The sequence below is a fragment of the Psammomys obesus genome, unplaced genomic scaffold (assembly GCF_907164565.1).
Source record: "Psammomys obesus unplaced genomic scaffold, mPsaObe1.curated_primary_1811, whole genome shotgun sequence".
In the NCBI taxonomy this organism is placed as follows: Eukaryota; Metazoa; Chordata; class Mammalia; order Rodentia; family Muridae; genus Psammomys; species Psammomys obesus.
In genome coordinates this window covers 14,048,459-14,073,084 of record NW_026585742.1, presented here as the reverse complement: position 1 = coordinate 14,073,084, position 24,626 = coordinate 14,048,459, and the positions used below count along the sequence as shown (strand labels likewise).

General features: G+C 38.7%; 1 protein-coding gene across 1 annotated transcript in view; it reads right to left on the bottom strand.

Moving 5' to 3' along the window:
* Prkdc (protein kinase, DNA-activated, catalytic subunit) overlaps positions 1–24,626 on the bottom strand; it is a 197,315-nt gene that overhangs the window by 90,568 nt on the left and 82,121 nt on the right. Inside the window, exons 40-52 of the mRNA XM_055599098.1 lie at positions 16,836–16,963; positions 15,382–15,589; positions 14,411–14,589; positions 12,269–12,437; positions 11,008–11,073; positions 9,953–10,022; positions 8,386–8,534; positions 7,492–7,629; positions 6,623–6,736; positions 4,700–4,840; positions 3,028–3,179; positions 2,312–2,443; positions 576–687 (exon numbers count right to left, since the gene is read on the bottom strand). Of these exons, the coding sequence (XP_055455073.1) occupies positions 576–687; positions 2,312–2,443; positions 3,028–3,179; positions 4,700–4,840; positions 6,623–6,736; positions 7,492–7,629; positions 8,386–8,534; positions 9,953–10,022; positions 11,008–11,073; positions 12,269–12,437; positions 14,411–14,589; positions 15,382–15,589; positions 16,836–16,963 (1,758 nt within the window). The remainder of the gene's footprint in view (positions 1–575; positions 688–2,311; positions 2,444–3,027; positions 3,180–4,699; positions 4,841–6,622; positions 6,737–7,491; positions 7,630–8,385; positions 8,535–9,952; positions 10,023–11,007; positions 11,074–12,268; positions 12,438–14,410; positions 14,590–15,381; positions 15,590–16,835; positions 16,964–24,626) is intronic.

Sequence of the window (24,626 nt, the reverse complement as noted above, 5' to 3'; positions counted from 1 at the left end):
TAATTTTACTTTAAGTTCAAATAAATTTTCAGTCAGGGAAATGGGCAAGGGTCCAATTTGCTGTCTTGGTCCCTTCTTGTCCATTCCAGGTTGCTAGCACCATTAAATCTGTCCTTATCCATCCTGGCAGCATCCATAGCACAGCCTCCACCCTGTTTTTCCCTTCAGAAGAGAAATTAGCATGGATATACAAATTTGGAATGGATAAAGATGGCTTTCAAATTCATGAGGTTAGATAAGGTGCTGAGACCGCCAACACAGAACAAAGAGCTAAAGAAACAGTCACACAGTGAGTTTGTGAGCCAAGAGGGCAACCTGGAGGCACTGGCTGCCTGACTAGATGTTCTACACAGAATACAGCAGTTAGACTAGTATTTGCATGTTTTTGGCTGCTGGGGCAGGCAGGGCTTCATGCACACTAGACAAGTGCTCTTTCACTCACCCATCCCTAAGTCCCTACATAGCATTCCACCACAAGCAGTGCTGTTAACATGAGGGGAAGCCCTACAACGCCCAGTTTGTCTCAAGGAGGATACAGGGTAATCACAGTCACAAGTGCATTGTGCAGCACTCACATGTTTTCTTTCAGTAAGATGATGAAGAATAAGTCCTAGAACTTCTGCTGCAGCTGCATATACTTCTTTATACCTCACAAAGGACATGTTATTTACTAAAGCTTCAAAATACCTAAAATAAAAAAAGAAAACAAGCACAGAACACTCCATTCAGATGTATGATACAAAAAATGTGGTAATCCTTCTCCTTATGTTACATTAATAGGCAAATTGAGAAAATATAAATATAAAATATGATATAAATTACTTAAATATACATTTAAATGTGCATGAATATACATTTATAAGTTCTGGCTTCATAACCATAAAAATCTACTGTCCAATCCCAAGTCATCACGGCAATAATAGTGATGCAATAAACCCTCTGATAGAAAGGAGAGAGTATCTAAGATTTCCTGTCAAAAGCCATCTATAGGCAACACAATTCTGAGAATGAGAAGGCTGATACTCTGCAGAGAGTGACACATTAATTTTTGGCCTTTATAGCGTCTCTTGGTGATAAAAACAAGTTTTCAAGACTATGCTGAGCTACTGGCTGCCTTAGCTCTGAACCCACACTATATATAGCAACAGCAGCAGGTGCAACTCGTCTAAAGGCTAATAATATGAATCAATCATAATTGAAATTGCCCACCCCCAGCCACAGAGGTGAGGGACCCAGGAGTGTAAGACTAAACCTACAGAATGTTAAATGGACATCAACTTTAAAAAATCATAGAGATCAGGGCAAGAAGCCTGGCATGGTAGTACACACTTTTAATTGCTTGGAAGGAGAGGCAGGTGGGTACCTGAGTTTGAGACCAGTCTGGTCTACAAAGCAGTTCCAGGATATCTAGAGCTATATAGTAAGACACTGGCTTAAAAAAAATAAAAAATAAAAAAGACCAGTACCTTTTGTCACGTTCCTATAGCCTCTTTTCTCCACACACCATACCTACCCCGTTCTGAGTATGTGACTGCCATCATGCAAGACAGGATAAAGTGAGGCAAGAGCCCAGGAAGACAGCTGTCAGTAAAGGGGCATCCCTTTCAGAGTCAAAACAGTTCAAATCCTCTCATATAGCCCATGGTACTTATAAGAATAAATATTTAAAACAAGAAAAGGGGCAAGGAAGACAGGTAAGTGAGTGAGAGAATGTGTTGTACAAACATGAGGACCGGAGCACAAAGCGGGACATGACCACATAAGCCTGTGACCTTAGTATTGAGGGCAAACACAAGAATATTCCAGGAGCTGGCTGGCCATCTAACACAGTGAAAAATAAAAGGAAATATCTAACAACAACTTCAGTTTATAGGTATATACAGAACAATTATACTAATTAAAACTGTTTCATTACACTTATTTATTTATTGTGTCTAGGCCACAGCATGTGTGGAAGTCTGGGAACAATTTGGGAGAACTGGTTTTCTCCTTCTATCATGTGGGTCCCAGGGACTGAACTCAATTTATCAGGCTTGGCTGCAGACACCTTTGCTCTTGAACCATCTTGCTAGCCCAAACTTAGAAAAAAAAAAAAAAAAAAAAAAAGTTAACTTACATTCCTTCTTCACTCCAGAAACATTTCTCCTTCCAAATGGCCTACAATTTCAGCCTTAGAATTTTATCTACAAGTATTTCTAACATTGGTCTGGTCCTTAGATATATCAATACTACATCTGAAAGTTAAATCCAAAGACTTTATTTAAAAAAAAAAGAAAGAAAGAAAAAAACAAGCAAAAAGTACAGTACTTACTTGGTACTACTTATGTCACATTTTGAGTCATAGGGAGGCAAATTATTAGCTACTACAATGCCTAGTAATTGAATTCCTACAGAGTTATCCTTAGAATTAGGGTCCTTACGTGAAAAGTTTTCAAATATTAACCTGTAACAGCACAAGGGAAAGAACATGGTTATATAATGAATGAGAAACAGGAAAAGATAAAGCATTTTCTATTGCAAATCTTCAGGTAAACAGTACAAGGAACACTTGGCCTTTTCCTACTTCCAAGGCCCTGCTTGTTAACACCCACTTATCTGTTAGTTATTACTTACTCTCATTATTTGTCCCAATCCTGTCAGTTAATAATAACTTTTAAGAGTTTTAGCTTGCTTCAGGCAAGGCTAATGCATCAAACTAAGCCTGCGAGGGGTAGTGTAGGACAGTAAACAACAACTGTGCGGTTTGGAATCAAAGTGAAGGAGGTCTGAAGAACAGGGAGGGAACCACTGCGAGCACCGAGTACCCAGAAATGCTTCTGGTGTCAAACGCTTGAGTTGTAATTTTATCAGTAGCAAAGTTTACCTTATAAATGGACTTTATTACTCTAATTATTTTTGGTTTTGGCAATCTCTTAAAAAAATTATATTCCTTATAATTCATGTAATTATCCTTCACTGAGGTTGCCAGTTAAAACTTGCTGTGCTTTGACCTTTTTCTAAGCAATGTAAAAACTAGTAAATACATACCCGTAAGGAATGGAAAGACACTCCTTCCAGCATTCAACAAGGGTTTTAATAATTTCAAGGTTGTGTCGAAACACAGCTCTTTTGGGATGGAAGACATGTTTCATTAGAAAATGAAGCAATCGATTTGCTAATACTTCGTCTCTAGCGACCCCCTAAAAATATATTGAAATTTTTGTAAGACAGGATATTCCATTCTGGAAGAGTATCTCACTCTATACCCATTTATTATTGTTGTTTTGAAACAGGCTTCCGCATAGCACAGGCTAGATTCAAACTTACTATATAGCTGAGGCTCTTCTTGAACTACTGAACCTCTAAAGTAGTAGAACTGTAAGCATGTACCATCAGGCCTAGCCTGGTTAGTAATCCAAATAGCCAATTCTAAAAGGAACTTAGCATTTAAATGAGAAATCTAGTTTCTGAAAAACCCTAAGTGGTTTTTCAATGTTAACTATAGACAGTATCTTTTCTTAGACAGTACTAAGTTTGTGGGTGCTCAGATGTGGGCACAGTCAATGCAATGTGGCCTCAGAGGGAGCTGCTACAGTCAGGGGCCCAAACCCTGGTTGGCCATGCTCTTCATATTATCTGTCCAGAGATCCACTCATCGTCTCTGTTGGAGGCACCTAACAAAGGTTCTCTCCAGGTACATCTGCTAAGACCTGATATATGGTGAGAAGGGAGTCAGTGAACTTGTTTCATCAGTACTTTGGCTCTTAGCCCTTCTTATACCTTCTTCTCTGTAGCTTAGGCAATGAAGCTGCAAGAGTCCTTTGCTCAGGGTCCCTCAGCACTGTGTCACCTGGTACCTGAGTAGTCTTCTATCCCAGTGCTTCCATCCACTTCACCAGAGAAGTTACTGAAAGCAGCACCACCACTTCCCTTTTTACGTTTATTGCTATGCCTGGTACTGGCAATTCTACTTTCTCAAGTGTAGCTGAGTTCCTCTTGGACTTTCTGATGGTTCTAAAGTTAATTAAATACCCTAATTATTTCATATTTTTAGTCATGCTATTAACTATTTCATCACATCAATACCAAGAACTCTAAATTTGGCTTATTGTGAAATAAACAAAACAGGAACATCCAGACAAACAAATAAAAAATCTACACAAGTTTGTATTAAGGATGGTGAATGTGATAAACTTACGTGAAACTCTTTGTACACTACCTGTGCTCATGTTTCCAAATCAATAAGCAAAGATCTATTATACCAACCTACTATGGTGCATACCAACTACTCTAAGCGCTATGCAATGGCAGTTATTTCCCAGGCATTCTCAACAATTTTACAGATGACAATTAACACTGTGAGAGTGAATAAACTACCAGATAAGTGCCTCGAAATACAGGAACCTGAAGCACCAAAGACATTCTCAATTATGGAGACAATCTTAGCAATTCTGTTACCTACCTTCCAATTTCCTAGCAAGTAAAAGCAATAAACAAACACCCAGCAGTTTAGTAAGAAAGGCAAGGTCAATAGGCTTACCAAAGGTGATAAGAGAAGATAAAAGCAAGCAGTGATACAGTGAAGCATAGGTGCATTATAGAAAGTAATACAACTATAGCTAAAATAGTAACATCATGTCAAGAGGACTCATCTGGTATTCCCACTGGGCATCAGAAAAGAAATGATATATTACTACATAAGAGATGCAGTGTTCCTTACCATAGGCGTAGCTAAGCCTGTCCAGGAGAGAAGAGTAGCTACTATTTCCACCACCATGTAGTGAATTCCTTCTCCATTGTTCTCACAAACAGCCAGTTGTAGCAATGGGCCAAACCAGTGCTTTGCATAAGGGCGAAAGACCTGTAGAAAAGATTTAAATGTCAAGTATAGATAACTGTTCTAAAGACTAAAGTATTAACACAAGAATATATTCTCCCTCAGCTGACATTTTATGACTTGAAATAAATCTAAAACATTTGTAACTTCTATTTATCAAACATAATAGGATTCAGTTTACACTGAATTATCTCAAGAACTCCTGAATAACACAATGGAAGGAGATTTAGAATGGATCTTACTACTTAAACTCAACAACTGAACTACTTAAACTCTGTCCTCAGTAATATGTAGCTACAAAACATTATTTATACACATGTATAAGATATGAGAAATAAGAGCATAACAATCAGAAACACAAGTACCTAAATATTTTAATGTCTTCCTATGTTCTGTGTCACTTTGTTCTAAACATTTTTGTTTGTTTGTTTGCTTTTTTAAGACAGGATTTTTCTGTGTAACAGCCCTGGCTATCCTGGAACTCTCTTTTATAGACCAGGCTGGCCTCAAGTTCCTCCGGAGTGCTGAGATTAAAGCTGTCTGCCACCATGCCCGGATAATACATTTTTAAGATCTCTGGCACCCAAATAAGCAGATCCATATACTAAATTCCATTTACTTATTTTAGAAATTGCAGCATGCCATTTTGGTGAAAAAGACTGAAGATTATAGTACAAACTAGAGCTGTAACTTTTCCATCCTCTCTTTTTTAAGGAAATGTCAGTAAAAACAAAATATCTAGCATACTATATGTATATCTGTGGTTTTACTATAACTATACACATATAAAATTCTTTATTATGTATTACACTATAACAAACACCTAAAGGCTTAAATGTTAAAAACTCAATGTAAATATAAATTAGTTCTGTAAGGTGAAAACTGGGTTATCTCCTTTTAGAAGCTCTCTACTTTATAGTCAGACAGTATGTACACAGGCTCTGGGGGCTTGTCCATGAAACCCCTCAGGCACTCACTGTCACTCTTGCAAATGCAGTACAGCACTGTAAGAGGCTTTCTGTCAGCTCCAAGAAATCAACCAATAATGCTGAACAATGGCACAATTAAACCAGCACTTGGAAGAACATGAGCTAAAAATCACCTATGGTCCCAAATACTATGGGCTGAACTCTGTCCTCAAAATCTGTTGTCTCCAAAGAAACCTTCAGAACATGACCTTATTTGGAGATAGGGTATTTCTTTCCACATGTAATTAAATCAATGTGAAGCATTAAAGTAGGCTGCAATCCCACACACTGAACCCTTAGTAAGAGAATATTTAAAAACAGAAGCACCAACAAGAGGGTGTGAATATAAGAACACCAACTCCATGTAAAGAAAGCTTGAGGCACCAGTCCTAAGAACATCAGATCTTGGACGTTTGGCCTGCAGAGCCATTATATAAGCCTCATTGTGATCTTGGGACCGAATTACTAGTGGTGGCAAGTACATCTTTCTGGAACGTGTTAGACGCAAAAAACTAATACATTTACCTACTGCCTAGATAAAGATAGCATTTTACATACAGTTAACAGGCATATTTTTACCCATTTATCTGTGACACTGACTAAGGCTTGCAGCCTTAGGAAAGAGGCCAAACATGCTGTATAGGAAGTTCACTTCTAATTCCAGACAATAGTTAAGATATTTAACAAAAAGACTTTTAGAATTGTCTAATTTATTGTGATTAATTGTGAGAACTATAATTCCATGTTCTATTTCTTAAAAGCTTTATTGGTTGTGGTATTTCCAAAGCAGAAGCTCAACAGCACACAGAACTATTGAGAAATCTTAAAATCTACATACCTCTTCTGTATTAATAACAAGCTTGGCTAAGAAGAGGCGGATATTTAAAGATACTGATGCATTTCCTAGTTTGTCATGAAGAAACTTCATCCACGGTGGAAGATCTTTTGAACCCTGAAATAAAACACAAACTTACTCTGAAAATTGGAGTAAAAGTACATCATATTTTGCTACTATAATAAAGTGAAAAAGAAACAGGAAACAAGCTAGAAACCCGCCATGGAGGGCCTCTGAAAGGCTCTGCCCTGCAGACTATCAACTGTGCATGGAATCTTATAAAAGAAGTGGGAAATAGTAAGATCTGGACAGGACAGGAACTCCACAAGGAGAGCAACAGAACCAGAAATTTGAACACAGGGGTCTTCCAGAGACTCATACTCCAACCAAGTACCAGGCATGGAGATAACCTAGAATCCCTGCACAGATGTAGCCCAAGTGGGTTACATAATAATGGAAAGAGGGACTGCCTCTGACATAATCTGATTGGCCTGCTCTTTGATCACTCCCCCATGAGGGAGGAACAGCCTTACCAGGCCACAGAAGATGACAATGCAGGCACTCCTGATGAGATCTGATAGACTAAGATCAGAAGGAAGGAGAGGAGGTCCTCCCTATCAGTGGACTTGAGGAGGGGCATTTGTGAAGAAGGGGGTGGGAAGGTGAGGTCGGGAGGGGAGGAGGGAAGGGCTTATGGGGGGATACAAAGTGAATAAAGTGTAATTAATAAAAAAAAAAAAAGAAAGTGAAAAAGATGTGAAGAACAAAGAATTCACCTTTAATGTGCAATGCTGCTTACTCAATATGAAAAGTTAATCCCTAAAGTGACAACCAATCGATAATATTGAGAGAAAACATAAGGAGAAAAATACCTCTTCTCCTCTGGGTGTGATCAGATTTCTCTGCATGTGCTTAATCAGGGCTGTCATGGTAGCCATACATTCATGTTGATTGAGCTCATCCATCTCTAACTCCAGGATATCACCCTGGGCCATGGCATCTTGATGTTCCTATGAAGAAGAACATAGCCATGCAGATGCCACTGCTAAATGTTGGTGGAGGACACTCGTTTAAGGAGCAGCAGCTTAAACAATAAAACTTAACTGAAAATAATTATCTGATAATAATATAAATGTGGTTAGTTTTAATACAGAACTAAAAAAGTAAACAGAACTTCAAGTTTTCCTTACATTACAAACACATATACCCTCAGCTCATATGGTGGTTTGAAAGAAAATGTCCCCTATAGGCTCATAAGAAGTAGCACTTTAAGAAAGTGGCCTTGTTGGAGTAGGTGTGGCCTTGGAGGAAATAGGATACAGTCTCCTGCTGCCTGCAAATCAAGATGTAGAACTCTCAGCAACTTCTCCAGCACTATATCTGCCTAGATGCTGTCATGCTTCCTGCCATGATAATAATGGATTAAACCTCTGAATCTGTAAGCCAGCCTCAATTAAATGTTTTTCTTGATAAGAGTTGGGGTGGTCACGGTATCTCTTCACAGCAAGAAAACTTTAAGACAGCTTCCATCTGCCAATAATGGGAGGCCACAACTCAGTTTAGTCATCTTTGCTATCTGAGGTCCTGACCTCTTAACTGACCTAATATGATTGCTGAGTAACAGTGTAAATTCTCCAAATCAACATTACTACTACAGGGCTACTGAGTCTGACAGAAAACCGATTCCCTAGTAATTACAAGGTACAACAGTAACAAACTTTCTTTATAAATTTTAACAATACTCTTAATATGTAAAATGTGATCACCCGTCTCTGATAATGGCCAGTGGTAGGTCTACAATCTTGAGAACTGTATGAATAGCTGTGAACTCCAGTTGAGAAATCAAATTGACTCATTTCTTCACTTAGGCTACTGTCTGTCAAATATGACAATGAAGACATATAATGAGGGCTGCCTGAAAAATAAGCAGAAAGGAAATATATTTGTACTCAAATACGGCCAATAAGACTCAAACTCAAACAATATTGAAATTAAATGATACTTCAGCTAAGGTTTTCATCAATTCTGTGACAGTCCCTTGTACAGATTAATATAAAGAACACAGAAACAAAGACTTTCCCTTCCTTTGTCACTGTTTACTGTCAGAAAAAGAAATCTAGTTAAACTGAATGCAATTTTTAAGTAACTTTCATGTTGCACATTTTGTTCATCAAATTTAACACAGATACAGGAAGATTTTGCTAATCAGTAGGATGGACTGTAGGTAATAGGTCCAAAGCTTATCTTAAGATCAAAATAGTAAGTTATAAAAAATAAACATACAAAGTACATATCAAAACAAGGAGCATGTGAAAGAACAGATGATCAAGTTTACTCAGAGATGTCAGGGGAAGCCTCTTTGGCAAGCTGATAGCAAATAAAATTCCTTGAGGCACATTATTACCTACAGCTGAGATGATAACAGGGCCAAAGCAAGTCTAGGGCCCACAAGGCACAGACAGGGCTGCTGGGTGGAATGGAGAGCAGAGAGAGCAGCAATTGTGCCAGGCAGCAGGTCAGAGGCCTTGGGCATCTCTGTTCTGAGGAAGATGTAATATGCTGGGAAGTTTAGAAGAGAGTGGAATAAGGACAGGGCTTACATTTTTGTTTGTTTGTTTTTTGAGACAAGTTTTCTCTGTGTAGCTCTGGATGTCCTGAAATTCACTTTGTAGACTAGGCTCAACACAAACTCAGAGATCCATCTGCCTCTGCTTCCGGAGTACTAGAATTACATTTTAATACAGATCTCTGAATCTAGATAATGAGAATGTAACTTATGTTCAAACAAACAAAAAATATATCCACTGCCACATGGGAAAAAAGATAATCTAAATTTCAATGTTTGAGTATTTTAAAAATTTTTATTAAAAAATTTATTGCTGTACATGGTGGTATATACCTTTAATCCCAGCACTATGGAGGTGGAGGCAGAGGCATGCAGTCTGTTCCAGGGCAGTCTGGTCTACATAGTGAATTACACGGCAGCCTGGACTATATACTGAGACCATGTGCTTTCATGCTGTGTTTATGTGTATGCCATGATATGTGAGTGAAGGTCAGAGAATACCCTTTCAGGAGGAGAAGGTTCTCTCCTTCAGCGAACTACATGCCAGCTGGCTGCATCTGGGTACTTATGCCATCTCCCTGAAGGAGCACTGGAAGTACAGCATTCAGCTTTTTCATATAGGTTCCAAAGTTTAAACTCAAATCATAAGGTTTATGAAGCACAAATTTTTTATCCACCAAGCCATCTTTCTGGCAACTATTTTTTTCATTTTCATAAACATGTATCAACTACTAGAAGCATTCTAAGTCATTCTGAAAGTGTCCTACCTGAAGCTCCATTTGCATCCCTGGCCTCTTTCCTAATTTCAATGTACTTTTTCTTTCTTTCCATAGGAACCTATTAGGTAAAACAATTATATAATTCAGTGTTTTAGAATTATGGTTACATCATATATTTTTTTTGCAATAATATAGATACCCCCTTTACTAACTAAAAAAGACACTTTTAGGAATTTAGAAGTATTCAAAATCATCCTTAAAAAGAAATGTGTATGTGTTTTCAGGACAGCCTTTCCCAAAGATTTTCCTGAACCTAACTGAAACACTTAGCTTGAGTATGACTCTCTGTTTTAATGCTTTCATTAGGCTTGCATTATTAACATTTTTCACTTGACCTTTAAGCCTAGGTTTCCTCAGCTGTACAGCTAAGCAAGTGTCCATGCATTGATAAGTCTGGGAGACTTTGTTTTCATTTTTTTCAACATATCCCTAGGGGGAAACATCCTGTTCTTACTCTGAAAGAGCACATTCAGGAGCATGGATAAAACACACTATAACATAGTCAGGTCACCAACTCTGAGGGAAATGAATATGCCATGGAATGCAAGCTTAGTGCTTTGCACACCTTCCCATTTCAGAGGGATGCATGAAAGCAGCAGCTATCATTTCACCCACGGCTAAGGCTGCAAGCAGAGCCTAGATAAAACCAAATATGTCCCACCTGCTGGAGCAAATCTCCCAGCTATTCCTCTGACTTCCTCATTGTCCCCATTACCCAACTAGGGCCAGATTCATTAGTATGAATCTTAATTTTTTGATTGGAGAAAATCACTCGGAAATCAAATTCCTTATATTGGCACTGTCTTCTTTCACGATCAGGAGAAGGAACAACCAAATTCTGTTGAATGCTAGGACAGCTGTGGGAGGGGACATTTCAAAATGCCAACTGCTAGATTTTATAGCTGGTAGTTTTAACACAAAACTACCTGGTTTTGGAGTTGAGAGCAAATGAATATTTAACATGTTCAAAATAATACCTGCTTTTCTCTACAAACATTTGATAGTATTTTTAACTTAAAAACAATATTGAAAGTTTTACTTACCTCAACTTCTATAGGAAATGTATAACAACGCTGCAGGTCTATCAAATTTTCAAAAATAAACAAGTTCTATAAAAAGAAAAACCTATATGAAAATATCTGACAGAAGTCACAGAAGACTGCAAGTGTGCATCCACTGGTAGTACCTATCTAGCAGTTCAAGACTCCAGGCTGTACCCTCAGCATCACATAGACAGGGCATAATGATAGACACCTGTAATCTAGTGAGAGGTGGAAGCATGAAGATCAGAAGTCTAAGGTCTCACTAAGCTACACAGTGAATCTGAGGCAAGCCTGGGATACAAGAGAACCTGTCTCAAAGATACTCACTTCCATCTCCAATTCCACCCTCCACCCCCAAATCACAGAGAAGCACTTTAGAGTCAACAGCCCTTTCTTTAACATTATAGGAAGGTGGGAAATATGCAATATACATTTAATTGATAATTTTTGAGCTGCTGAAATCCTATTATGTCAGTCAGCCACAGGGAACTTCTGTAGTGAGAATTTTGAAATTTTGCTTTCTTTTTAAAAAACACAAAAATGAGCTGGGCGTGATGGCACACACCTCTAATCAAAGTACTTAGGAGGCAGAGGCAGGAAGATTACTATGGGTTCAAGGCCAGCCTCGTCTACAAAGTGAGTCTAGGACAGATAAAGCTACACAGGAAAACCCATCTTGAAAACACACAAACACACACAAACACACACACACACACACACACACACACACACACACACCAAACTAAAACCACATAAACGTTATGGGAATGTTTTCTTTTTAATCCTAGGCTGTGGGATATGGGGCTGCTTTATAGCAGTTGACTATGATTTGCCTTGTGCTCTGGCAGGATCATGGTATTGCCAGCTACAGATAGTTTCTGCAAGTGTGTGAAATCTGGAATTCCAGAGATTTTTTCAGTGGAGATATAAATATGCTAGAACTTATTATAGGTGTATGGCTAGATGATGGCTAGATGTTGTTGGTTGCTGTTTGTCAAGTAGTTATATGCAAAGAAATGAGAATAAGAAATTAGATATCCTGATGGTGAAGATCAAACTTGCCCCAAGGAACTTGACACCCTAATCAGCAGAAAGTAGTCTAACAATAATGATACCCCATTTCCGCTCAATCCTTCTTTTCTCTCCTATCTAGTATTAAGAAATGAAAAGGGAAGAAGAAAAAGGGTGGGAAAGGGTGAAAGCGAAAAAGAAACACACAATGTAGCAAACGCTAGCTACAAACATCCCTGGGAACATTCACCTTTTCTGGTTTTTCACTAAATAAAAAACCTTGGTAAAATTTCAATTCATTGAAGACACAGCATATCACCGAAATGGTACAGTTGTATGCAGCACAATGATAGAGTCTTCTCTTCTCCAGCAACAGGCTCTCCCCTGCCATATTCTCTGTAAATGCATCATGGCACAACCTGCAAAGGAGTGTCAGGCTTGTCAGCTTATTTAATGTAGCATCTAATTCATTTCAGCCAATCTCAAGTGTCATGTGTCTACCAGCACAGTACTAGGCATTAGGAATATACAAACAAGCACAGTAATATCTCACAGCACAGGTCATGTACATACACCTGATAACACAGTGTTAATTGCAACAGCAAGCACATTCTAGAAGGAAAGCAAGAATATGGACAAAAAGCCTCTACAGGCACTTTAACAAAAGACTTAAGAGAAAAAAATACCTGACCTCAGGTTATTTGGGGTTTTTTGTGAAGGAGGTAGGATGGTTGGTAACAAAAAGAGTCTCACAGTATTTTTGGGGCAAGGGGAGTTTTAATTCTTGTGATCAATAACTTTCCTATCTATTTAAGAGTCCCAAGAATAATCTGGACCCCAGATAAATACCACTGTGCTTGACTTAAATGGAGCTTTGAAATGTAAGTTAGCTAAAGGAGAAATATAGGCAGATATTATGGTCAGAGAGGAGTCTGCTCTTAGAAAACTGTGAGGCAGATCAGTGGAATGTAAATAAAAAAAAAAACACTTGTGAAAGAAAGAAGTGTTCTCAGCAGAGTTCGCCTACAATGCTGATAGGTACATATTTCATCCTGCAAGATGTGTTCAAAAAAACCATACATATAGCCACTGCTTTTCAAAAGTTTTTTCTTGAAACAACCATGTACATGTACCTGGGTATAATTTATGGCTTGTTCAGAGTATGGTATGAGACCTGCCACTGACTAAATGGCCCATAGACTCAGCAATATTTACAGACTAGACCTGCAATCCGGCTGATTATGATTCTGCAGTGGTGGGGACAGCAAAGAAAGACAAGCAAAACACAGAAATACTTCAGAATGGACAACTGCAATAGCTTTAAAAGCAGACCAGATATTAGAACAAGATCATACAAAAGGGGAAAGATACAGGTACATTACTTTATGGAACACTAAGAGTCAAACTGACTAGATGTGGTTACCAGCTGGTTAAGAATGGAGGTTAAGGACAGTCAAATGGAGAAATAAATACAACTCCTAGGTTTCACACTTATATACTATCCCCTGAGAAGAGAAGATATGTACTAGGGTAAGAAGAAAGAATGCATGTCTGGAGATGTGAATGAGCTGCGGTAAAGGCTGTCCAGTCTGGAAGGACTTCACCAGAAGGCTATTTTTAGAAAAAGTATATATTAGTTTATGCTTTATAGAGAGCCTTTCAATATCAAATGATAGGAAAAGTATCATTTCTTACTGTAATTCATGTTACTAAAATATACTAGTATAATAATCCATTCAGAGGGGAAATAGTAAAAAATGTGAGAGATATTCAGTTTAAATTTGAGCCCTTGGACAGTGATAGAGGCAAGCACTATCACTTAACTCCAGTGAAGAGTATATTCTTTATAAAACGTAAGTATGTGGCTGACAAGAGCACTACTACATTTCCTGAGCTGGATTCCCAGTATGCATGAGGAGACTCACTGCCAGGGAAAATACCCATACACATATGGCATACAGTCCCACAGACACACATACACATTTAACAAAAGATAAGCACCTGTTGCCCAACAACACAATAAAGCTCATATAACTACTTATAAATAAGAAATAAAAGCACTTTACTTATTTAAGGCATTTAGTTTACATTATATAGATGCATTTAAAAATATATGTACCCCAAGGGCTGGAGAGAAGGCTCAGCAGCTAAGAACATGTTTTGTTATTGCAGAGGTTAAAAGTTCAATTCCCATCAGCCACATAGTGGTACAACTACCTATAACTATACTTATAGGGAATCTGATGCCTTCTCTTGAGGCACACACATGGTACACATACATACACAGACAAAAATTCATATACATAGACCAAAAATAAATCTAAAAAATGAAAACCAAAACTGTTTTCCAAATATTAAGTCAAACATAACCATAAATGAAGTAAGGACTTACTTAAGAAGTATCTTTGTAAGTTCATTTCCTTCTGTAACACTGGAGCCATGAAAAGCTTGGTTAATTTTAGATTCTTTAGAGTAAACATCATCTTTTGAAAGACGAGAATACATCACAGCTAGCATCTTGTAATAGCACATCTTCTTGGTAATTTGTGTGTCAAAGGTAAATTCATTGAGCTGAAAGATGTAACATCTTTGGTCTCATCAAACATAAAAAAATCATTTTCAATATGCCAAATTTAATTCATAAATGCCATTCATATAGAAAACAATCTTAACAAAGAGGTAAATCACTTCAATAACAGAATGGCTGGATTTTCAATTTGGAAACAGAACAGATATGTCATACTAGGTAAAACGTGAAAGTAACACAGTATGTCCACTAAGTCCAGAATATAGGTTGTCTGTCATGTCTTACTGAAGCTATAAGAGAAAATACAAAATACAATTTTCACCCATTTTGATGTTTATATTTATTACGAACCATTTGGTTATTTGTATTTACCAACAGGATTCTAGGAAGGGCTGAATGGCACCCCCACCATTACTGTATTAAAATTGTTCAGATGATGTACAATCCCTGAAACCTAACTTTCCATATAACCAAAAGGGGCTCTACAGTCATTATTAAGTTGAACACATTGAAGAGGAGTGGCTAAATTGGATTGGGCCCTAAATCAAGTCATATACAACTGACACAAGAAACATGACAAGAGAGGAAGAGACAGAAAAGACCATGAAGAGAGTGGCCTGCAAACATGACTTTGGCCTGGTGTAACTGAACACAGACTTCTGTATCCAGACAGAGCACACCTTTGCTATTGTAAGCCATCAGGCTAGCAGTAAGTATTACAGGAAAGTAGTGTGGATCCATGGGCCACAGATTGCTATTAGATGTTCCTTGCACAAGAGTCCATCTGTCTAAGCACACAGTGCCACTCAATCTCTTTACTACTGTATATGATATACCTTTGTAAATCTGGATTTCAGCACATCAATGGTATCTGCCACAATTCTGCTAAAGAACTCTTTCAGTGTATCCAAGTCACAGTGGCACAATAAGGTGAGGAGAGAGCGGTCTACAAATGCCTGGCGAGTGACATTTGAAGGTAGGTCATCCTTCCGGAACATTGTGTACACACTTTCCAGAAGGTTTAATTGTGTGACAAATGGACTCCTAAGAAAAAGAGATAAAGTGACATGCTTTGAATATGTATGCTCAAGTGATTATTAATTACAAAGTAATGAAGGATCCCCAGAGTCCATGGTGGAAGGAGGTAACAAACTCAAAAAAATTGTCGTTACCTCCACATATACACAGACACAAGTATATTACGCCTACGCATAAACAACAATAAATAAAAATAAACTGAATAAAAGAAAACTAGGTATAAAAAAAGCAAATTATAAAGTTTTAAAATAAGCACCCCTAATTAATGTTAATTACCAGACATGTAAAAATATATAAAGTAATTGGGGAAACACAATTGGCTATATCGTCTCAAAGGGTATACTCTTAAGTCATTTAAAACTAAAATGGAAATTTTAATTTCATCCAGCTGTAACACTGGTGTCTAGTTAGAATTGTCAACTTACACAGGCTAGAGTTGCCTAAGAGAAAAGCCTTCACTGAAGAACTGCCTTAATCAAATTGTGGCTATGGGGGTGTCTTGATTGTTAACTGATGCAGAAAGGCCCAGCCCACTGTGAGCAACACCATTCCCTGATCTTGGTTCCTGTAAGAGAGCTAGTTAAGGAAGGGCCAGCAAGCAGGGTGCTTTGTTGCACCACAGATTTTACTTCAAGCTCCTGCTTGAATTTCTGCCTTGACTTACCTCAATGATAGACTGGGACCTGCAAGTGTAATACAAATAAATTCTTTCCACCTGTAAGTATCTTTAACTCAGGACTTAAAAGGTGAATTGAAAAAGGTAGCGTAAGAGGATTATAAAGTGGATCACCAGGTAAGATTCTTAATAAAGCCTGAAACCTGAATTTAATCCCCAGGGCCCACGTGACAGAAGGAAAGGATTGACTGAGTTGCTGTATGAGGTCAAGTATATGGGTACAAATATATATGCATATTAACTTTAAAAAGAAAATAATACTATAACAGTAATAAGAAAAAAGACAGTGTGGGAAATAAATTGGGGAAATGACATTGTTTCTTCTACCAGGAGCCTAGTTCTTTATTTACTGTCAAATAGGTTTGGAAATTTTTCATAAGAAAAGTCTATTAAGGAGAAAAATGTTTTAAATGTAGCAGTGAGCTATAAGCACAACTGTCTCTGTGTATTTGTTCCTTTGTCTTACAAGAAGAAGAAGAAGGAGGAAGAGGAGGAGGAGGAGGAGGAGGAGGAGAAAGCCAACTCCAGGAATAGCATGTATATGACTCCAGGGAATCCCAGACTTAAATAACTCACCGCCTAGCAATCCTTTTGAAAGTAGTTTGAAACAATTCTTCCATAATATGCTGCTGTTCCCGACAAAGAATTTCTGTCATCAACTGAAACAACAGAGGACTCTGAGACAATTCCAATGCATCTAGAAACTAAAAATAGAACAAAAGAAATACATTATCAGCATCACGAAATTTTTGTAGCTCTGACTTTGAAAGTTACCCACCACATACATTCCTGGTGCACAAGAGGGTCAGAAGAGGGCATTGGATCCCTTGGAACTAGAGGAATGGACAGCTGTGGTTGCTGGGAATTGTAGCAAAATCCTCTCCAAGATTAACAAGTGCTCTTAACTGCAAAGCCACCTTTCTAGTCCTTTTTTATTTTTATTTTTGAGATGAAGTCTAATGTACTTCAGGGTAGCCTCAAACTTAACTATGTAGCTGAGGCTGGTTATGAACGCTTTATCCACAGTAGGTACCTCTCAAGTGCTCCTGGCCTGCCTCTGAGCTCTGTGACTTAGAAATCCCTGGCCCTGTGACTCAGCATGGCCAAGGAATGTTGTACTTTTCCAGTAGCTAACTAAGCATCCTTCACTAGCTCACGTTCCAAAAAACCCACAGAAGTCCTCTCTACACAACCTCTGCTGTCTCTGCTCCTGGTCAGAGGCAGCCACCATTCAGTGTCTCTCCCCAATAAATCTTCTGTTGGGTTTGTTGTTGTATTACATACAATTATGAAGGAAAGGGCTTCTCCAACAGAAATATTATAGTTCTCCTGAAGCTGCGAAGGTTTTCCCAAGGAAGTGTTACAACTCTGTTGGTAAAGGTATCCTGGCAATCTGGACCCATAGAATCCCATAAAGGCTCACTTCACAACAAACTGTGAGATTGGGAGGGGAAAAAAACTCAGGAGTGGCTGTCTCTATGCAGAAAAGAAGTTAACAGGGAAGTGAGCAGAAGGCAGGCTTTATAAAGGTTCGTTCGTTCGTTCATTCATCCATTCATCCATCCATCCATCCATCCATCCATTCAATTATTTATTGTGGGGGGAGCTTCCCAGGGTGGCCTACGATTGGTGGCCTGATCTTGTAGAAAGCTTAGGAGTTGCTGGGACTCTGGTCAAACTCTGGGTCAAGTTCAGGAATTGGGGGGAATTTCATGATCAGGGAATGGAGGGATTTTTGTGGCCTAGTCTTGGGCTTGAGGTCAAGTCAGGCGCAAGATATTTTTTCTTTGTCTCTAGTCTTGGGGTCAAGTCAGGGTCAGGGTGTGTCTTCCTTGGCCCTTTTTCTCTAGAGTTGCATGACTTTGTGATAATCCTTGGCTCCCAACTGCCAAGATGCCCTTGCAATTGAAAAAAACAAAAAACAGAAACAAAACAAAACAAAAACCAAAAACCCTTTCACCATATAGCTTGCACTCTGGGTACATCGCAGTTATGCTCTTAAATTGTGTCATTCGTAAGTTACAATTTTTCTTCAAACGCTTCAGTATTTATTCACATTTATGTTCAACTATTTATATCCAAAGAAAGTACTAGGGGCTGGAGAGATGGCTAAAGACCTGGGTTCAATTCCCAGCCCCCACATGGCAGTTTACAAATGTCTGTAATGCCAATTTCAAGGGATCTGACACCTTCACACTAAATACACATAAAATAAAAATTAAATAAACTATATAAAAAAAGTCATTTTAAAAAGTAAAAAAGAAAAAAAAAAAGAATGTACTAAAAATCTAATATATGTAACTGTAGAGGCTAAAACCATTAGCATTAAATACCAGGGCTGATGATGTATAGATGACAGTATTTGCCTAGGATGTGTGAGGTTCCAAGTTCAATTCTCAATACTGCAAAAACAAACAAACAAAACAAAACACGCAAACAAGAAAAACAAAGCATTTAGATTGTTGGAGAATGGGATTCTCAACAGACCTGTAACATAACCAGACTTGAGGTCACTATGATAAAATAACCTGAAAAGATCTGCTTCCTACTGTAACTGTTGCCAAGGTTAACCTGAAGCTCTTCATTGGGAAAAAAAGGATAAAGGAACAAACTAAACAAACAGCCTGGAACACCCAAGGAAATAACCACAAGAACAGAAGCTGGTGCCTAAGAAAAATTTCCTGTTTCCTTCCAAGAACTGAATGCATTTGTCATACGGAGAAAATACAAAGTACTGCTAGACAGTAACTGATAGTTACAGAAACTGATAGTTTAATGCAGTCATTGAGAGATTATGAGAATGTTTTTCCCTTTCTTTCTTTTTTTCCTTCCTTCCTTCCTTTCTTCTTTCTCTCTTTCTTTCTTGAGGAGGGTAGTTATCCACGGGAAATTTGGAGAGATGTGAATGTAGATTAGATCAAAGACTAACTCAAGAGAATTATTCATTATTTTAAATATGAAAATAATATTGTACCTTATTCTAAATGCATGCATACCAAAGTATTTAGAGATAAATCACTGTGTTTGAAACTACTTTAAGTAACACTTCAGCAAAAATAAACAAGCAAACAAACATAAAACCAGAAATATGTACTTGTATAAATAAACATGATAAAATGCTGGCTATTGATGAATATATGAAGTATTTATTTGATATATGAAATGTTTATTTCATAATTACTTCAACTCTATCTTTAGAAAAATATATGAAGTCAGGTGTGGTGGAACACTTCTTTAATTGCAGCACTTGAGAGGAAGAGACAGGCCTCTGTGAGGTCCAGGCCAACCTGTTTTACTGAAAGAGTTCCAGTATAGCCAGGACTGTTACACAGACAAACGCAGTCTCAAAAACCTAAAAAGGGAGGGAGGAAGGGAGGGAAGGAGGGAAGAAGGAAGGAAGGAAGGAGATATGAAAAGGATACTCTAAAAAAAAAAAAAAAAGAAAAGGATAATCTACATGGATGGATGCTGTTTGTAAATTTGTCTGTCCATAACCTGCCTGTGTCCTTTCATCATGGTGATCTGAGTCCCATGGTGGACTCAAAAGATGTAATGTAATTTATAGTCAGTCTTAGTCACCACATTGCAGGCCCTATCCATTATATTCTTTTCTTTAGGTGAACATGTCTGAGTCTAACTGGAGGAAAACTTTTCATTGGAAGAAAAACAGGAATATTATACAAGAAGAGCATGAAGGACACAATGTACCCATCTGCTTACAGCTACCCAGCTTGTGTGTGTGACAGTGTTTTTAATGTGTGCATGTGTGTGGTGGGTGTTATTCCCATTCCTGTTTTTTATCCTTTGCTTGCTCTATTTATAAGAGGTTTGAAAATAATTTTGTAATATGTGGATCAACAGTGATTTCTCTCTTTTTTCCCCCTTCATTGTTATAACCCATAAACTTTAGTTGAATGTAGATGGGTCCAAAATTAAAATGATAATTGTATCCTTGCCTGCATGTGGCAATTAGCATACCACCAAAATAGAAACTACATGCACAAGTCCTGCCTTGCACCTTAGAATCAGGGAGAGGTGCTGTATTATTCTTTGTTGTATAGCAGTTTCCTCTGAGATACAAACATTCTATGCAGAAAATCTCATTAAAACAGAAAGTAGATAACTCAAAATAGCTTAAGGGAATCCCTGAAACTGATCGTATTTATTAGGTTCCTCCTGTCCCAACAGTCTATAAATAGTAAAGGCTGATGAGAGTAATTTTCAGACAAGCCTAGCACCTTGGAAAAAGCAGAGATCACTCCAGCTGCCTAAAAAAAAAGATCAGCTGAGCTGCCTGGAAGAGTTTAGACTGGCTGAGCCACCTGAAAAAACAGTTGAGCTACCTGTAGACTAGGCATTTCAGATTTCCAGCTTTGGTGAACTGTCATCCTTGCTAGGGTGAGCTTTGGTGATGAAGCTGGCATTGAGTAATTTCTGCTCCTACAAATACTTGTTCCTGTATGTTTTATTATTTCCTAATAAAACTCTTTACCAAGTTGGACTTTGGGCCTATCTGTACTTTGGTCTATTATGGGCTCCCTATCTGGAGTGAATAGATGTGTGTTGTTATATCTCCCCAGGAAAAGTCTGTTACACAACACTTTTTTCCCTGTTGTTGGCCAAAAAATGGAACAAACTGTAACAGCTGTAGCATCAACACTAGATGATCTGGAACTTCGTGAGCAAAAGCACCTGACTGCCTAAGGTTAGCAAACAAGACTCGAGTAAGACAACAATCCAACATCCTATTTAAGCCACTGGTGTCCAGAGGTTCTGACAACCATTAAATATGCCTTGAATAATCACTTCTTTCAGAAAAGGAAACAAATAATGTTTTAATTCTTAGCTAATTTTGATTTATAATTTACATGGCATTAAGCTTTACAAAGAGGCTGGCAAGATAGCTCAAGAAGAAAAAGTGATTGTCACCATTCCTGACAACATAGTAGGAGAGAACTGACTCAAGCAAGTTGTTCTTTGACTTCCACACTTGATCAGGGCATGCAAGAGCTTTCCCCAATAAACAAGTAAATGTAATAAAACATTAAATACAGACTTTACATATGCAATCAATTTCCTGCATATATTTCAGTTTTTAAAACTGGACTGAAAATGAAATACATATGGTTAGATTATTCATGAGTTTTACAGAATTGTACTGTATTAGAGCACTTCTCTGATTCTGAATCTTCTATTATTCTGACTCAAGAAATTCAACAAAAAATATGTGAATATTTTTGATAAAAACTGTCAGAACACAATCCATGAACAGAGTCGTGCAAGGGGAATTCTGACTGCTTATGAGAACACTCCAAGAAGATAAGAGTCTTGTGACCTGAGTTTCTTCAAAAACATGGAATTGTTCTTGGAACGTGTTTTCATGGCCCTCCCAGGTATAGTGAGTGGGTAGGTCATACTAATAGGAAAGAAGAAATTAAACTGCTGTCATTTGCAAGTGACATGACTTTCCATATGGAAAACCCAAAAAGTCTAGGCCTGAACACTTATTATGACTGATAAATTAATTTGGCAAAGTTACAGGACACAGTCTACAAAAATCTGTAGTACCACTATAAGCCAATGTGGATTACCTGGAGTATAAATAAAGAAAGGAATCCCACTTATTATAGCGACAAAAAATAAAATAAAATACTTATAAATTAATTTAACCAATTAGGTAGAAGAGCTCTACAATGAAAAAAAACAAAACAAACAAACAAACAAAAAAAAAAAAAATGGAAAAAATACCACAGTGAAAGTAACCCATGCTTACAGATTAAAAGAAAATAATACTGTTAGATCCAAAGTGATCTAAAAATTTAATGTAATCTCTAGTAAGTGTCAAAGCTATTCTTCACAGAACTAGAAAAGACATTGAGGCTACAGATGTAGTTTACTAAAAGACTGCTTGCCTAGCATGCATCTCCAGCACTGTATAAAACCAATCATGGTGGTGCATACCTATAATCCCACCACTTACAAAGGAGTAACAAAAGAATCAGATGTTTAAAGACAGCCTTGGCTATATAATAAGTTCTAGACCAGCAGAGGCTATATGAGTCCCTTTCTTAAATAACAACAACAACAACAACAACAAAATATATATATATATATGTATGTATATAAATTTGAAATATATAGGATGACAAGAAACCTACTAGCCAAAGCCATTTTTGAACAAAAACAATGTAGAAGACATTATATCACCTGACTTAAACATAATAAAAAGCTATTGTAACCAAAGCAAAATGTACGAGTATAAAAACAAACAACAGGTGGAACAGAACATATATTCCAGATGCAAACTCCCAAATTCACAGCCAGCAGATTTTCAACAATGGTGATAAAACTGCACAATGGAGAAAAAAATATTCTTTTCAATAAATGATGCTGGAGAAATTGGATATTCACATATTTAAGAACAATACCTGATTTCTACCTCTCAAAAGTTAAAAATGTGAATTAAAATATGTTCAGAGTCATAAATGTAAGACCTAAAACTACAAACAAAAATGCTTCTAGACACTCAAATGGAAAACTTTCTGTTACTGTTTTATTAAGTACCAGAAAACCATAGGAACAAAAGCAAAAATAGAACAGCAGGACTACACCAAACCATAAAAGTTTTGTACAATACAGGGAATGACCAACAGAGCCAGAAAATATCTGAAACTCCACTAACTCAACAGTAAAAACAAAGCAAAACAAAACACCTACACACAGGAAGACATATAAAAGAACAATGAGTACATGAAAAAATATATAATACCAAGAATTAGAGAGAACATAAACAGGAGGCAGAGCTCCTAGCCCCTTAGCGGCAACTGCTAGCAGTACTGGTCTCAGAGTCCCAGACCCACGCAGCACCATCCTCCCAGGGTCCGGGGTCTGCTAGCCGCCATACTGGCTCCGCAGGGTCGCTCAGCCACTGATTGTACGCCCCCACCCCAATCACTCAGTGACAGATAATACGCTATATATCCACCAAAGCCAGGCAGAAATGCCATACAAGCTAGGCACACCAGGCGCTGGGCCTCCCAAGCTTGGAGAGCACAGTGGAGGGCCCCCATGACTTCCCAGAAAGCATCTGGACTGGCAACCCAGTCTCCAGCTAGAGGGGGACTTCCTAACCTGGCGTCAGCAACACTGAGCTGGCAGAGCACATCAGTCCTCCAGCATAAGACCAACCAGGGCCAAACCAGAGAGCAGAGAGCCCGGATACCCCAATCCCTGCTGAAGTGACCTACTTGAGAGTGAGTACACCCTTGAGTGTCTACAGAGCCCCAGATCCACCTCCCTTCTAAAATAGAAGCCAGGCATCAGACCCCTCCCACTGTGAGAAACAGAGGGTCACTTGGGACATTGAGGCCCCTGAACTGCAGCACCATCCTCCCAGGGTCCCGGGTCTGCTAGCCACCGTAATGGCCCTGCAGGGTCGTTCAACAACTGACTGCACGGCCCCCCCAAACCCTCAGTGACAGATAATACACTATATACCCACCAAAGCCAAGCAGACCCGCCAAAGCTAAGCACACCAGGCGCTGGGCCTCCCAGGCTTGGAGAGCACAGTGGAAGGCCCCCAGGACTTCCCAGAAGGCATCTGGACTGGAATCCCAGTCTCCAGCTGCAGCGGGACTTCCTAATCTGGCAGCAGCAGCAGCAGCACTGAGCTGGCGGAGCACATCAGTCCTTCTGCATAAGAACAAGCAGGGCCAAACCAGAGAGCAGAGAGCCCGGATACCCCCGATCCCTGCCAAAATGACCTGCTTGAGAGTGAGTGCACCTTTGAGTATCTGCAGAGCCCCAGATCCAAGGTCCTTCTAAAACAAAAGCCAGGAATTGGACCCCTCCCACCCACATACCCACTTTGGGAAACAGAGGGTCACTTGGGACATTGAAGCCCTTGCTCTGTGGGTCCAAATGAGGACTTAAGGCAGTTAATGCCAGAAATTGCACCACGACCATTACTAGCGCCTGCTACATCAACAGTGCAAAGCACCTCCCACACACTCAAGGGTTCAATATTATCACTCTGTCCCTCGAGACACACCTCCACGCACATTTCCACACACACAGACACGCAAACCAATCACGCGCACACACACACACACACACACACACACACACACACACGCACGCACGCACGCACGCTCTCCAGCCTGCATTTGCCCTTTTGTGCCTGCATACTTTTCTCCCACAGGTACACCTAGTCCACCAATGCAAACGATGAGGCCACAGGACCTCTCTCAACTTCCTGAAGAACTCTCCAGATGACAGAGAAAGACAGTACCAGTCTGAACTGCAGAATCCAAAAACAAACAGGGAAGATTTCAGATAAGCCAATGGCCAGGGGTAGGCGAAAGAACA